General features: G+C 48.7%; 2 protein-coding genes across 3 annotated transcripts; both read left to right on the top strand.

Annotated features, from left to right (window-relative positions):
- The first annotated feature begins 4242 nt into the window (after positions 1-4242).
- Positions 4243-6726, top strand: LOC123054502 (protein RGF1 INDUCIBLE TRANSCRIPTION FACTOR 1). 2 transcript variants are annotated; one of them, XM_044478283.1, is made up of 5 exons: positions 4243-4503; positions 4627-4827; positions 5141-5356; positions 5505-5804; positions 6364-6726. In XM_044478283.1, exons 1-4 carry the CDS (start codon positions 4441-4443, stop codon positions 5763-5765), a joined length of 741 nt encoding a protein of 246 aa, XP_044334218.1. In that variant the 5' UTR covers positions 4243-4440; the 3' UTR covers positions 5766-5804; positions 6364-6726. The 2 variants fall into 2 exon arrangements, with proteins under 2 accessions (XP_044334218.1, XP_044334217.1); XM_044478282.1 differs by lacking the exon at positions 6364-6726 and having other exon boundaries at positions 5505-6291.
- Positions 6727-12267: 5541 nt separating this feature from the next.
- Positions 12268-15014, top strand: LOC123054503 (33 kDa ribonucleoprotein, chloroplastic). The gene is made up of 5 exons (XM_044478284.1): positions 12268-12688; positions 12789-12887; positions 13593-13868; positions 14360-14590; positions 14688-15014. The coding sequence occupies exons 1-4, from the start codon at positions 12362-12364 to the stop codon at positions 14513-14515; spliced, it is 858 nt and encodes a 285-aa protein (XP_044334219.1). The 5' UTR covers positions 12268-12361; the 3' UTR covers positions 14516-14590; positions 14688-15014.
- Positions 15015-15277: the final 263 nt, after the last annotated feature.

Below are 15277 nucleotides of genomic sequence, written 5' to 3' on the forward strand. Positions count from 1 at the left end.
ACATTAGAATTACTCCAAAAAGCATTATTATGGATAAAAAATTTATAAATAACAGTAAGAAAACATGATGCAAAATGGACGTATCAGGACTCCGAACAAACTTCGGTACATAAAATCACATAACTTGTAATACAAATCGTCATCGAACGTTAAACGTGCGGACCCTACGGGTTCGAGAACTATGTAGACATGACCGAGACACATCTCTGGTCAATAACCAATAGCAGAACCTGGATGCTCATATTGGCTCCTACATGTTCTACGAAGATCTTTTTCGGTCAAACCGCATAACAACATATGTTATTCCCTTTGTCATCGGTATGTTACTTGCCCGAGATTCGATCGTCGGTATCATCATACCTAGTTCAATCTCGTTACTGGCAAGTCTCTTTACTCGTTCCGTAATGCATCATCCCGCAACTAACTCATTAGTCACATTGCTTGCAAGGCTTATAGTGATGTGCATTACCGAGAGGGCCCAGAGATACCTCTCCGACAATCGGAGTGACAAATCCTAATCTCGATCTATGCCAACTCAACAAACACCATCGGAGACACACGTGAAGCATCTTTATAATCACCCTGTGATGTTTGATAGCACACTAAGTGTTCCTCCGGTATTCGGGAGTTGCATAATCTCATAGTCATAGGAACATGTATAAGTCATGAAGAAAGCAATAGCAATAAACTAAACGATCATAGTGCTAAGCTAACGGATGGGTCTTGTCCATCACATCATTCTCTAATGATGTGATCCCATTCATCAAATGACAACACATGTCTATGGCTAGGAAACTTAACCATCTTTGATTAACGAGCTAGTCTAGTAGAGGCATACTAGGGACACTCTGTTTGTCTATGTATCCACACATGTGCTAAGTTTCCGGTTAATACAATTCTAGAATGAATAATAAACATTTATCATGATATAAAAAAAATATAATAATAACTTTATTATTGCCTCTAGGGCATATTTCCTTCAATCCGGACATCGGAATGGTTCCGAGAGATTCGGGCATTTTTTCGGAGTACCGGGAGGTTACCGGAACCCCCCGGGGGGAAATCATGGGCCTTATGGGCCATTGGAGAGAAGAGGGGACAACCCACAAAGGGGAGGTGCGCCCCCCCCCCCCCAAGTGGAGTCCGAATAGCATGGGGAGGGGGCGCGGCCCCCCTTTCCCTCTTCCCCTCCTCTCCTTCCCCCTTTTCCCCCTCCGTAGAAAGGAAGGAGGGGGGGCCGAATCCTACTTGGACCGGGAGTCCAAGTAGGACTCCCCCCCTTTGCGCCCCTCTAGGGCCGGCCTCCTCCCCCCTCCTTTATATACGTGGGAGGGGGGGCACCCCAAAGGCTCACCAAGTCTTCTCTTAGCCGTGTGCGATGCCCCCCTCCACAGTTACACACCTCCATCATATCGTCGTAGTGCTTAGGCGAAGCCCTGCGCCGGTATTTTCATCATCACCGTCGCCACGCCGTCGTGCTGACAGAACTCTCCCTCGTCCTCAACTGGATCAAGAGCTCGAGGGACGTCATCGTGCTGAACGTGTGCGTAACATGGAGGTGACGTACGTTCGGTGCTTGGATCGGTTGAATCGCAAAGACGTTCGACTACATCAACCGCGTTACTAAACGCTCCCGCTTTCGGTCTACGAGGGTACATGGACACACTCTCCCCGCTCGTTGCTATGCTTCTTCTAGATAGATCTTGCATGATCGTAGGATTTGAAATCCTACGTTCCCCAACACATTCAAGCTCTTTCCTCGAATGAGGAGGAGAGAGAAGGAGAAGGAGAAGAAGGGGAGGAAGGTGTCTCTTCCCCAAAGAGAAAGAGAGCGTCATCCGAGGATGCCGCGGGGGCCAATGTCACCCGCACCCGAAGGTGCGTGTGAAGGCTGCCGACATCCAACCCCGCAAGGTCCCTAGTGCGGCTTAGGACGTCTTCTCCAAATCAGATGACGACCTCGCCAAGCCTCGCAGGCAGAGACTGCCGCCGAGGAGGTATGTCCTTCGTACGTTTTATTTCTGTATGCGTCTCATGCATGCTAGTGCCTCCTTCCCATAACTTTAATTTAGCCATTCATCCTTCACAGCCCGCAGCGTTCCCGAATCAGTGATAAGGATTTCTTGAGTGGGCTTCCTCCAGCTAGTGCGTCAGAGGAGCGTCACCCTTCCCCTCCTGCCCATGACGGGTTTGGGGAGGCGACTTCTCAGCATGCCTCGCCTGTGCTCACCATGGGGGACAGCGCCGACGTCCCCATGGCCGAGGCAGAGACCTCGACCTTCGAGGACCCACTGGGGAAGGACCCTTCAACCAAGGAAGGGGAAAAGCTGGGGCAACCGATGTCTTCAACCCCCGTCGATCCAGCACCACCATGGAAGCCGAACATGATGGCGGTTCCTCCTATGACGGAGAGGGCCGACGTGACGCGTCCACCCCTTCCTGCCGGTGCGGAGGCAAATCTCGGCATACTATATGGTCTTTTACAACTATATTTTTATATCTTAGGTCTCGGGTTCTGACAAACTAGGGTTATGGTTGGGGAACCACACATGTCTTTACGGGTTTGCGAGGAGGCAGGGGTGCAGTGGTTGGCGACTGATGTCGGCGACGATGACATGCCTCATGGGCTCTGCATGCGTGTGCCGAAGGAAGACGACAACAAACACATTAGGTGAGTTGGGTCACGTCGTTGTGGGCTAGGGGAGCTGGGTGAGGATGTGCGTGTGGGTGAGGCTTTGCTAAGCTGCGCTCAATTGGGTTGCACCAAGAGAGAGCGAGAGAAAGGGGTCAGATGGTTTTAATTCTTTTCCAAGAAATTGAAAAGAGGCTTTTGAAAAACGTTTGAGGGACAAAAAGAAACCAAAATGGTTGGAAAATTCAAATAGGGCCTCTTTAGTATACATCAATGCCATACGTAAACACTCGGAATTTTTGGGCATGGGTTGGCAATTGTTTGGGGGAAAGTGTAAAAAAAATGCATAAAGGGGGCTAGAACTAGGCTAAGTCAAATGCTTGGGCTAAAATTGCGAAATAATTTGGATAATCCCCAAATGTCACAATGGCAGGTTTGCGAGTTAATTTCATGTTAGAACATTAAAATTTTGGAAATATATGCTGTATCTCCCTAATAATATTGAAAGAATAATTATACAGCTCTAAAGAGAACAAATCCTGTCTAATCCATCAATTTGTAAATAGATTAGAAATATATGCATTTTAAGTAGGGTTGGTATTTTAATTCAACCTCATATTTTCAAGATTAAAGCATGATAAGATGATGGCATGATGCAATGATGAAGAAAAAATGAAATAATATTTTTTTTTCTAATTAGGATTCTGTCACAACATTCTTACACGCTCACATTTAGATTGTTCACAATGTCCCAATCTTTTCTTAAACTTTGCGGGGGAGAGAATTTTCCGCTCCTTTTCTTCCGGGAGAGGAGAAAACTCAGCCATGAATACATGCACCGAGACCGGGTGCACCCATATTACCTAAAGCATCTTTATTATATTCGCAACAGTGAGCTACGCCCGTGACAACGCCCCCTTCAGAATGCGAGAGCAGGCATCCGATCCCTCCCTCCCCCGTCCACTGGGTTCAGCGCACCGGAGTGGACGCCATGGTGATTATCTTTCCTGCTCCTTTGATAGTGCTGTGCTGATCGCGTGGTTAGTGGCAGTGTGGCGTGGTTAGTGGTGGTAACTTTTCCGCGGAGAAAACGTGTGTGGGTGCTTCCCTCGGCACCTGTGCCCCCACTCCCCTAGCAGCCAAAATATGCACTCCCGTAGAGCGGCATTGGCGGAGCAAAGCGAGTGACGAACGAGGAAAGAAGCCGCACGAAGCACCACGCATAAACAAAAACAAACCGAGCAGCAGGCATCAGCGAGGACACGTAGTCGGCCGGATGGTTATCGGACGGCAACGCGACCCGACCCGCACCGCACCCGGCCACGCCCGACGTCAGTGCACCGCCGCTGCCGCTGCCACCAATGGCCTGCCGCAACTGTTGCACCGGTGCGAGTCCCTCTCGACAGGACAACACGGCCTGGCCACCGGGTGAGTCGCCACGAAGCAATGGAGGAGAGGAGGGCCCAAAAGTCCAAGCCGGGTTGGCCGGCGACGCCACGGGACCCGGACCCGGGTGGGCGGGAGCGGATAAGCACGGGCGCTACGGAACAAACGCGCCCCTGAAAGCATCCTCCCCTGCTGGTTTGGTTACACCACCACCACCACCATTGTCTACCCAGTGCTGTGACACTCGCGACCTTTCTCCCCTCCCGGTCTACAAAGGCCTCCTCGGCTTTCCTCCGCCTCCGCTTCCTCCCTCCAAAGCCCCCCTCCCCCTTTCTCCTCTTTCCCTCCCAAGCAAATCCTCTGCTCTCCCCCCGCCTCCTCCTCCTTCCTCTGCCGCTTGCCGTGTTTGGTTCGGCACCGAAATGGCATTCCACGACGAGGCGCCGCTGCTGCTCAGGATCAACACCGCCAGAGGCGGCCACATGGTAGCGTCCAAATCTCTGCTTCCCCTGTTCGCCTTTTCCTCTCTGTGCGATTAAATGCTCTGTTCGTCGGTTTTATTGCTTGGTTCTCTGGCTAATGGCGTGGTTTCGGATGGAATGCGGCAGGGCGGAGGCGAGTGCGACGAGGCGGAGAACCAGCGGTGGCCGCCGTGGCTCAAGCCGCTGCTGGCGACCAGCTTCTTCGGGCAATGCAAGATGCACGCCGACGCCCACAAGTGCGAGTGCAACATGTACTGCCTCGACTGCGTCAACGGCGCGCTCTGCTCCCAGTGCCTCGCCTACCACCACGGCCACCACGCCATCCAGGTACGTGCCGCACCATTTCTTCCCCCTCTCCGCATTGGATTCGTCGGAGCCGGAGAAGAAGAAGATGCTCCCTTCCCTTCCCTCCCCTGTTCCGTTTCCGTTGGAACTTGGAGGAGCACACGACCGAAAGAGTCCCTCTCCGAGCTGCTAGATTTGCAGTTGTTGCTGTGTCCTCCAGCCCCCAACGGCCTCTCTTCCCCCACACGCATCCAAGAACCCGCCTAACTAACTTCCTTCCTTGAGCTGCCCCCATGTTCCATCTCCTAGCTAGCTTATATCTCTAACGATGCTCGTTGGTGTTGTTCCATTGCAGATAAGGAGGTCCTCGTACCACGACGTGATCCGCGTGTCGGAGATCCAGAAGGTGCTGGACATCACCGGCGTGCAGACCTACATCATCAACAGCGCGCGCGTGGTGTTCCTCAACGAGCGCCCGCAGCCCAGGCCCGGCAAGGGCGTCACCAACACCTGCGACGTCTGCGAGCGCAGCCTCCTCGACACCTTCCGCTTCTGCTCCCTCGGATGCAAGGTACGTAGCTTCCACTAATGGCGCTGCACCGCCGGGTCGGTCAACGCCCCTACTAGATTCCTTTGGTTAAGTTCAGTTCAGCTCGCCTGGACGGGGCGTGCTCTGGAGCGGCATTGTGATTTGGTTGTTTATACGTATGGACGCGCAGATCGTAGGCACCTCCGGCGAGTTCCGCGGCCGGAAGAGGCACGCCGGCGGCAAGAAGATGAAGCTGAAGCTGAAGAAGGCGGCGGCGTCGGACTCGGACGACTCGTCCACCATCACCAGCGGCGGGAGCGACAAGAGCAGCGTGGTGCAGAGCTTCTCCCCGTCGACCCCGCCGGCCACCGCCAACAGCTACCGCTCCGCCAAGCGGCGCAAGGGCATCCCGCACCGCTCGCCCTTCGGCAGCCTCATCGTGGAGTTCTAGAGCATCGCATCGCATCGCCCGCCCACACCTCCCTCGCCGGTACCCACTGTAGCATACACATCCATCCATACCTACCTCTAGAGTTTTTCTCTTCTGTTCTGTCCTGTTCTATACACCAAGGAGAAGGAAAATAACGAGCCGCCATTGCCGCACCTCTGCGCTTCTGGACGAGGAGGCCGGTGCAACGCAATGCGGCATCTTACTACTACTACGTACTTCATAGTCACTACAAAACACAGTTACTGTGCTGGTAACAGGAAGGAAGGGTTTGAGTGTTGTGTCTCCCCGGAACGGCGGGAGGTAGTAGCCGTAGTTTTTACTCTTGTGGTAGCTAGCGGTACTAAGTTTTGCAACTTTGTTGTTCTTATTAGGTGTGTTTGATATGGTAGATGTACATATATGTATACTATCACAGATGGGGAATGGTAGCGAGACTGGTGTTGATATTCGTCCTGTAATAACGCTCAGAATGCTTGCTGCTCCTGACGGCCTTCCTCAATGTCACCATGCTTGTTTGCTTGCTTGCTTTGAGTTGTTCTTCTTCACCGTTTCCCTCTGTACGTATCATCAGCAAATGCTTGAATTTACTGCAATGCAGGGACACCTATGACCGCGAGTGAGCCTGAGAGGGTGCTGTGCCGGTGCTAGAAAAATCTCTGCGGATTTGGAGGAGACGGTGGCGAGGCAGTGGGGCACTGTGGCACCGTCAGCTGCACCGGGCCGGCCGGCCTGCCGGCTAACTTGCTTGACCCGCCATTCATGAAAGCGGCCGGGCGATGCCGACGTGGTCGCCATCGTCGTCGCTGGACCGTTGCTCCCCGCCCATACGGAAGAGCCAGGACCCCTCTGCCCAGCCCAACCCCCGCCCGCCATTCAACGCGGGCGGCAGGCCTGCCGCTCCTCTGTGTGCCCCTGTCTGTGGCAGTAGCAATAAATACGATGGATGGATCGATCTAGGGTTGAGATCGGTCGTACGAAAATACAAATGATGCTGTACTACGTGTACTGGCAGGGCCACGTGCGTGGAGTCGAGCGAGCTCGTAGATAACTTGGTCTCGTCTCCCATGCATACGCATCTAGGGAAAGGTCGGCCTACGACGCCGGCCGGGAAGGATGCGGGCCGTCCATTTTCTCCTGGCATGTGTGCGGCACGGCGCGCCACACGACGGCGGAGTGGGGCTCGCTCGCTCGCTCTCTCTCTGGATCTCGTCTCGGCTCCCGTACCGTACGTGTAGGCCATCCTCCTCGTCCTCGACCTAGATCGATCCAACGCTCTTGTTTCTTCACTGTACGCAAGTGGTACAAGGGCTGGTCTATGGGCGAATCATGGCCGGAAGACCTAGGCGTGCGGTGCCGTGGCACAGGCATGCAGGCACGCGCCGCGCACTCGCGGCGACGCCTGGGAAATTGAAAATGTTGGCCAGCCCGCCGCCCCACGCGTGACTGACGTTGCCACGCCCACCCACCACTCACCACCCCGCCGCTCGCGTGCCCATCACACGCACGCACGGGCATGGACGATCTGGTTGCCGCACGCGTGCCATTGCGCTCTGCCCCTCTCGTCTCGCCGCCGGTCCGTCCGTGCGCGCCGTCCACGGCGGCGTGGGTTGGCCGGGCGCCTTCATCGGACGGCCGCTTCGGGTAGCAGCAAATCCAGTCACCTGCGGCGGCGGCGGCGGCGGCGGTCACCGTGGGGTTAGGTCAGGATCTACGCTCGCACGCGCGGTCCACCCACGGACGTGGATTGGGTCTGGATTGCTCTCGTACGCCCGGATATTTCTCCAGTTGCCATTGGCTTTTTCCACGGCGAAAGCAACATGGCCGCCGTACTCGGTTCGTTCCTCTACCAAACCAAACTGCTCGGCGCACGCGCGGCCTTCTACTCAACTTCCGCAACCAGTGGCTGACACGTGGACCCCAGGACGTTTACGTCCGGTGAAATGAGGTTATACTTTTCCAAAGCAACGAGTCACTGGCAGTGCTCATGTGTTCGATGTGTATGGTTTCAACCAGCTTTTGAGGGTGCATTTCTCCCCCCTTTATTACTTTGTGACGGGGCTGGATCGGCGAGTGGGTGGGTGGACTGCTGCCGGGGTTCACGGTCACCATTGCATCTGCGTCGTGTGTGACAGTATTATATATCTCCACATGAGCGCGAATAAAATCCAGGAGGAGTCTAGTGGCGACGGCCGGTTCTGTCCCACTCCTTGGTGGGCACGCCTCTTTTGATCAGATAAGTTCAGACGAAGACCCAACGACACGATTCATCCATGATTCATCTACACGATTATAACCAAGAAAAAGGCAGTAGATCCAAGAGCCAATCTCTGTGATGGAGAGGGAGTCTCGCCATGTGCACACAAATCAATGAACTGTTTTGTTAGTAGGATGGTAGGATCAGATGGAACCCTAAACTCCTATCTGAAACCCTTTTATTTCAGGCAACGCCTTTCGCTTCCGCAAGTGGCCCGTCAGGTCTCTTTCCTCCCTGCAGGACTCACAGGGCGCGCGCGGTTTTTTCCTCGCTAGCTCTGAAGTCCGACGGAGAAAAATTCAGAAAGTCTGTGACTTTGGCCGTTTGGGGGCGGCAAGTGGTGCTTCGTTCAGAAAGGAGACGCTGAGAGGTTCAGGCCAGGTCCCAGGAATCGGGAGGGGTCGTCACTCGTCAGCAGGTTCCTTCCTTAGGAAACCAGCAAAGAGGGATGGAAATAATGCGCCGGCCCTACGCAATTAGGCCTGAATCAAACGAGAAAAACATCATCAGGCATCGGGTGCATCCTTATCATGTGGTTATCAGGCGGTTCGGGACAGGAACGCACTGTGTGTGTGCAGTTCCTCTGCACTAGCATCTGCATAGTACTACTAGCTCACTGACTACACGGCACGAGTCACGTCTTGACCTGTGACCTTGGGGGTCATGAGTGGAGCGGCACCGCGTTGCTTTGGGCGAGGCACTGTGTCATGTGGGCTTGCTTCCGGTCCGATCTCTGGATATATTCGTCCGGCATTGGATCTTGTTGACCTCCTTGCCGGTCTGCCCCCGACGGGTCCTGCTCGCTCGCACCATTAGGATCACTGACTCACTGCGGAACGAAAGTTGCCGCCACGAGGGTGTGGTATTACTGTGAGTGTGAGTTGGTAAGTCTTGTATGCTTAGCTCTGATGGTAGAGAATGAGATGCTGACAGGAAAAAAAAAAGAGGCAATGGATCATTCATCCCATGAAGGATGCAGCGGCCAGTCTTCCCCATGCCGTGTTGAGTTCTCGAGAGGCTTTGCAAGATGACTGGATGAAATGAACTCAATGCTGCCTCCCGGCAAAGATGGCTATCCGGTGTCGGCCGGGTAAAATAAAGTGCAATCTCGTGACCGCCGCAGACGGAGCTCCAAGAACTGTTCGATTTGCCTATGATATCCTACTACTACTACTACTAGAAGGAGGTGCACTGAACCTGGAGGATTTTCGTACGTTTGGATGCTAGCAAGTAGCATGCCCGAAATTTATTAGGGTTCGACGGTGACACGTACGACGCCTTCATGTCTCTAGTGCTACGCATCTGTGCCTTGCGATATCCGCCATTGCTGACCAGCCTCTCTCACCATTACTCTATTGGAGAAGAAAGAGCCGTCTCGTTCGAATAGTCTAGCCAGCCTTTTTGTTGTTAGTGAAGGAGTAGTCTAATCTGGTGATTGTCATGTCTTCTCATAAACAAAATGAGCGCTTGTAATGTTCTGCCGAGGAATCATCTCTGGAATAGTCAACTTGTTTTTATTTCTTGTTTTGAGGAAATAAATGGGAAAATGCCAAATGGAGGCCGAATTTGAAACCTTCAAAATACAAACATGTCAGTTTCAAAATTTTCTGAAAAAATACACATACCTAGAGACATAATGTGTGTGTGAATTTTCAAATCAAAACGATAAATTGAGAGCTACAATTTTTTTTGACTTTTTAGCACATGTACTGTTTATTATGAAAGTCCATGATTTTTTTTTACTATGCAGCTCGCAATTTAATGTATTTTATCCTCAAATTTTACACACATACATATTACATCCTAGTATACATGTCTATTTTTTCAGTTTTTTTTGATTTTTTTTTTATATTTTGAATTGTTCAAAATTAAAGCCTCCAAGGAGTCCAGTCTCCGAAATGCACTACTTGAAGAAACTGGTCCAATCAATCAAGTGATCGTGATGTCATTTCGTAAACAAAATTGAGTGTCATTGAAGCATAACACACACTTCACTCTGGAAGGTGGGCTGCATCGCGCGTTGCAACATTGGCCGGGCCCAAGGCATACCAGTAGCCACGAGTAAGCATCACTCGCACTCACTAATTTGAATGCTCGTGGAATTGGAAAAAAATATTTGCTCAGGAATTTGAAATTGTTCATCTTTTTTGTAAATAGTGAATTGTTAGAACAAAAAAGTAAAGAAAATAAATGAAAAGGCAAACAGGAAAATTATATATGAAAAAGGCTAGAGAAAACCAGATAAGCCTATAAAAAGAGAGAAAATGACGAAAAACCACTAGAAAATCACAGGAAACCAGTAGAAAACGGAGACAATAAAATAAACCCAATGAAATGTACCTAAACCCGTTAGGAAGTATCCCAAAACTAGCCCCCAACCGCCCCGAGGGACCTCCTATTTAGCGGGCTACATGCTAGTGAACGAGCCAGCACACACACCCGTCCCTTGCGTGCCCTTTTGGCCCGGCCGATGTGCGGGGTGGGATGCCCCTTATTTCCCTTTGCTTTCTCTTTATTTTTTAAATTAATTTGGAATTTAACAAAAGTTCCGAATTTCAATTTTTTTTGAAATAATGTTCAAGAAATCATAGAATGTTCGTGGATCCAAAGACAATGTTCACGATTTTGAAACAAAATTTTGCATATTCAAAGAAATCTTCATGATTTTGAAAAATATGTTTGTGTGTTTGATCAAATGTTCGCGAATTCAAAAAATGTTGTTGGATTCATTATAATGTTAACGAGTTTCAAAATAATCTTCACCAATATGTAAAAAATGTTCACGGTTTAGGAAAATGTCACAAATTTCTAAAAAGTATTCATGATTTGATAAAAATGTTCGAAAATTATAAGAATCTTCAAGATTCCAAAAAATGTTCACTTATCTCAAAAAATGTTTGCAAAGTGAAAAAAACTAAAAACTAATAATATAAAGGAAAATGAATTGTTTTGAAAATGAACATGGAAAAAAATAACAAAAAATACAAAACAGATAGAGAAAGAAAAGTAACCTAGAAATGAAAAGCAAGAAAGACCAAAATAAAAAAAAGAAAAGGAAAAACGACTACTTAAGATTCTCCCAAAAACGAAAAAACAGCTAGTTGGGCCAGCCTAAAGAAGCTTAGCTATTGTACAAGCCATAATAGCATTTGTGCTTTGCTCATGAGATTGTTTCTAGCACAGACTGGGTTTTGCCACTCTAGCTTCTCATTTGCATTGGGGCTTACAATTATCTTGAAATCACTAATTAAGAGTTATCCCTTGCCAAGGTAACCTGCACCTTCCCAGGTATTGACAAGTGGCGAACTGCATGTGTCTCACTTGTCACAACCGGGAAGTTTTTTTTTCTAGATTCGTTTATCCAAAAGATTTTATCCCTTGAACCACGTGTTCAAATACTGAACCATTTTCACCATGGGATTTCTCACATCGAGATATTCAAAATTAGATCCTAGTTAATATGTTTCAAATAAGTTTTTTCACCGGAAAAACTAGAAACGTGAAAAAAAACAAAAAATTGGAAAAAAATATCAGAAAATGAAAACCAAACCAGAAAAAAGAAGAACACAGAGCCCAAAAACACGGTTGTGGATTTCCCTTTTTGGAAAGCACATGTTGTGCTTCTCACAGAAGCATAAGGGGTGCTTTTCCCTTTTCGAGTAGAAGCACATCTATGTTTCTTACGAAAGCAAATATGTGCTTGTACGAGAAACGCAATCGTGCTCTTGTGAAAACACATATATTTTGAAGAAGCACAGATGTGCTTCGCAAAAAACACCATTCTTCCCTCCAAACCTAGAAAAAATCAGGCAAAAACTGAAAAACAGAAAAAACACAAAAGAACTCATTAAAACCCAAAAATGCATATAGAAAAAATAATTAAAAGAATGAAATCATGAGTGAGCACCCAGCACGCGAAACGTGGCGGCGGCTGGACGCACCACTTGACGTGCTCTTGGACTACAAAGCTCCCACGAAAGATAACCATTGGTTAGTTGGTCTGAAATTCTCTTAGGTTCTACTTCATCCGTCCCATAATATAATATGTTTTTGAACGGCGAAAGAAAGACCAAAGAAAAGCAAAAAAAAAGTCGGCCAGCATGGGCCGGAAAATCTCTTTTGTAAGCAGGCCTGATCAAGAGCACGAGGCAAGCGGTGCCGCGACCACAAACAAACGAACCATCGCCGTCGTCCCTTATCCCGCCAGCGGCGCTCGCTTATCCGAACACAAAACCAGGCGGAAAATTTCCAGGCCCCCTCCCTCCGCCGCCCCCTCCAATCCCAAACCCCGGGACACAAACCGCCCGCGTCGCAGCCTCCTCTCCTCCGGTGGGCGAAACCAATGGCGCTCTCCCTCGCGCGCAGCCCGCACCCCGCCGCCGCGGCGCCCTCGCTGCCCCGCATCCCGGGGCGCATTTCCCAGTACGTCCCGCTCCTCCACTCCCCTCGCCGCCCCTACCCCGGCCTCCGCCTCCGCCTCCCGGCCGCCGCCGTCGCGGCCTCCTCGCCCCCGGAGGCGCCGGCCGCCGAGCCCGCGGCCGCCGCGGAGGGGGACGAGGAGCTGGGGGAGACGCGGCGGAAGCTCTTCGTGGGCAACATGCCGTTCACCTTCTCCGCCGCGGAGACGGAGAAGCTCTTCGCCGAGTGCGGCGTCGTCAAGGACGTCGAGGTGATAGACACACGATGCCGCTACACGCTTAGTTGTTCAATCCTATGCTGCCGCGCGCGTTCTCTGAGTGATACGGGCTAGTTTTGTTTGTTCCGCGAAGGTTATCAAGATGAAGGACGGGAGGAAGAGGGGCTTCGCGTTCGTCACCATGGCCACCGCCGAAGAGGCCGCCGCCGCAGCGGAGAAGTTCGACGGCCACGTGAGTCTATATGCGCATACGCTGGCTGCATATCAGTACACAACGTGGATGAATGCTGCCTTATAACAAAATGTGCTAAATGTTGTTTTGACCTCTGAAGTGAAATTAATTAAGATGACTTCAACCTTCGTTTCCATGTGTTTACTGCTATCACACATCCTTGGACCGAAAAAATCGCTGTAAATTCCTCAAGGTCAAGGGCGACGACGCTAGAACTTACCATTCGTTGAATATGCATGGACATGTTCACATTTGATGATTGCATTATATATTATTATTGGAATGTTCTTGCTGAATAGATGCCTTAAAATACATGGATGAGTTAAATAATGTTAGCAACTTTGTGAATATTGTTTCATACGGACAGAAAAGTTTACTACGATCTTTTTTTTTTGAATGAAAAAAGTTTACTGCGATCTTACTTCATGTTTGAATTCAGCACAAAATATCAGTCTGCTGTCCAGTGTGTTACAGAGTTCAGCTGAGCTTATCATTAAAATACTGACATCTTGAGGTTCCCACAAAATAAGATGCTGGCATTCCCGGCAAAAATAATACTCCCTCTGTAACTTAATATAAGACGTATTTTGACACTGTCATGGACTCTAAAAACGTCTTATAAAAAGTTACGGAGGGAGTATACCTTAGCTTTGGAAATTTTTCATCGATCTCTTATGCTAAATTCTGCATCACAATTATTTGTAGGATGTCATGGGAAGGATCATCAAGGTGGAATTTTCAAAGAGCTTCAGAAAACCTGCTCCACCACCATCTCCGGACACCATAGTCGCGAAGTACAAGCTTTATGTTTCCAATCTTGCATGGAAAGCAAGGTCTGCTGATCTGAAGGAGTTCTTTTTACAGTTCAACCCAGTTTCTGCCAACATAGTCTTTGAAGATAGAAAATCAGCTGGGTATGGTTTTGTTTCTTTTGGAACAAAAGAGGAAGCAGAGGCTGCTCTCACTGAACTCAATGGAAAGGTGAAATTTTGATGAACACTTAATTATCAGTTTTACAGTTTAGCCAAGGACCGAGATCGATCATTCATAAATTAACCCTGCGGGATATTTAAACTTTCATGCTTGATGCACACACTTGTTATTATCTACAGTTCAGAAATCTTTGCTGGTCTTATGTTCATTTATTTTTTGATGAGCAATCCGTATGCCTCTTTTGACTTAATTAAATGTATTGTTCTTTTCCATATTATGATGCATTTGTTGAAGTTGTGCACTGGAGGATAAAATTGCTCTGGAGCAGCAGTGAAATGCTTGACGAGATATCTATTTACGAAAAACACGACAAGGTCTCTTGCTTGAGTGACCAATTTTTTTATCTCAACGTTATATGATAAAACGTGTCTTCTGGGTTATTTCCTTACATGCTTCATCTAAAATCAAATGAAAGAGATGTTGGACTACAAGCACATTAATTAGCATGGTGTTTAAGTTTCTATTTCTTTGTTTGATAGGAACTTATGGAAAGGCCTGTTATCCTAAGATGGCGGGAGGACAAAGAAACTGTGAAGGCTGATGGTGAAGTTGAAGACGTGAAGGTTAATGATCAGGCAGAAGGTGTGACGGTTGATGACAGTGGTGAGGTTGAAGGTGAAGATAAACAGGAGTAGTCTAATAGTACTGTGCTGGGAGAAAGTTGCAGTAGCTTATTGACAAAAGTGCAGATGCGGAAACTCATTGTACAGGTAGAAGTTTTTTTTATACTACTCCTCTAATGTATTTATCATTTCACTTAGTCATAGTATTTGGCAGAAATTCAGAAATGGTGCCTTTTTCTTGCAGATACAGAATAGAGGCGATAATTGTAATCGAAGACTTCAGCAAAGGTTTCTGTCATGATGCTGCTAAGAAGAATGGAAACAGAGGGCATTAGCCGTGATCAAGGTTAAACATCATCCTTGAGCAGCTGGCTTCATTATTTAATACGAGTCATGTGCTTATTGTAGTAATCAGTACTCATTTGTACTCCATTGTGACCATGAACTGTGTCGTTCCGAGATACTTGTAGTTTTCTGATTCTGGACCCAGTTCACTGTAATATCTCTTAGCTTGCTGATCAGCTTTCGGCGATGAGGCATTCTCAAGCAGCAACTTAATATTTTTCTGTTAGTTTCTCTCCTTTTTTTTTTCTGTCTGGAAGGGGAAACCCTCCTGATTTGTTTTATTAGAAACTGAGAACCAGTTGCCCAGGTCTTAAAAAAGGAAACAAAAACAGACAACCTGGGCTGTGTACATCCCTGAAGCATTGACTGGTAGCAAGAGAATTCTTCCGTTGTATAAAAAGAGAAACGCCGGCAACCAACGGCATCAGGCAAAACATGGAGAACATCAAGGCATGTCAAATGAAAATGAAATCCGTATATGAAGTAACT

Source organism: Triticum aestivum, chromosome 2D (assembly GCF_018294505.1).
Source record: "Triticum aestivum cultivar Chinese Spring chromosome 2D, IWGSC CS RefSeq v2.1, whole genome shotgun sequence".
NCBI classification, from domain to species: domain Eukaryota; kingdom Viridiplantae; phylum Streptophyta; class Magnoliopsida; order Poales; family Poaceae; genus Triticum; species Triticum aestivum.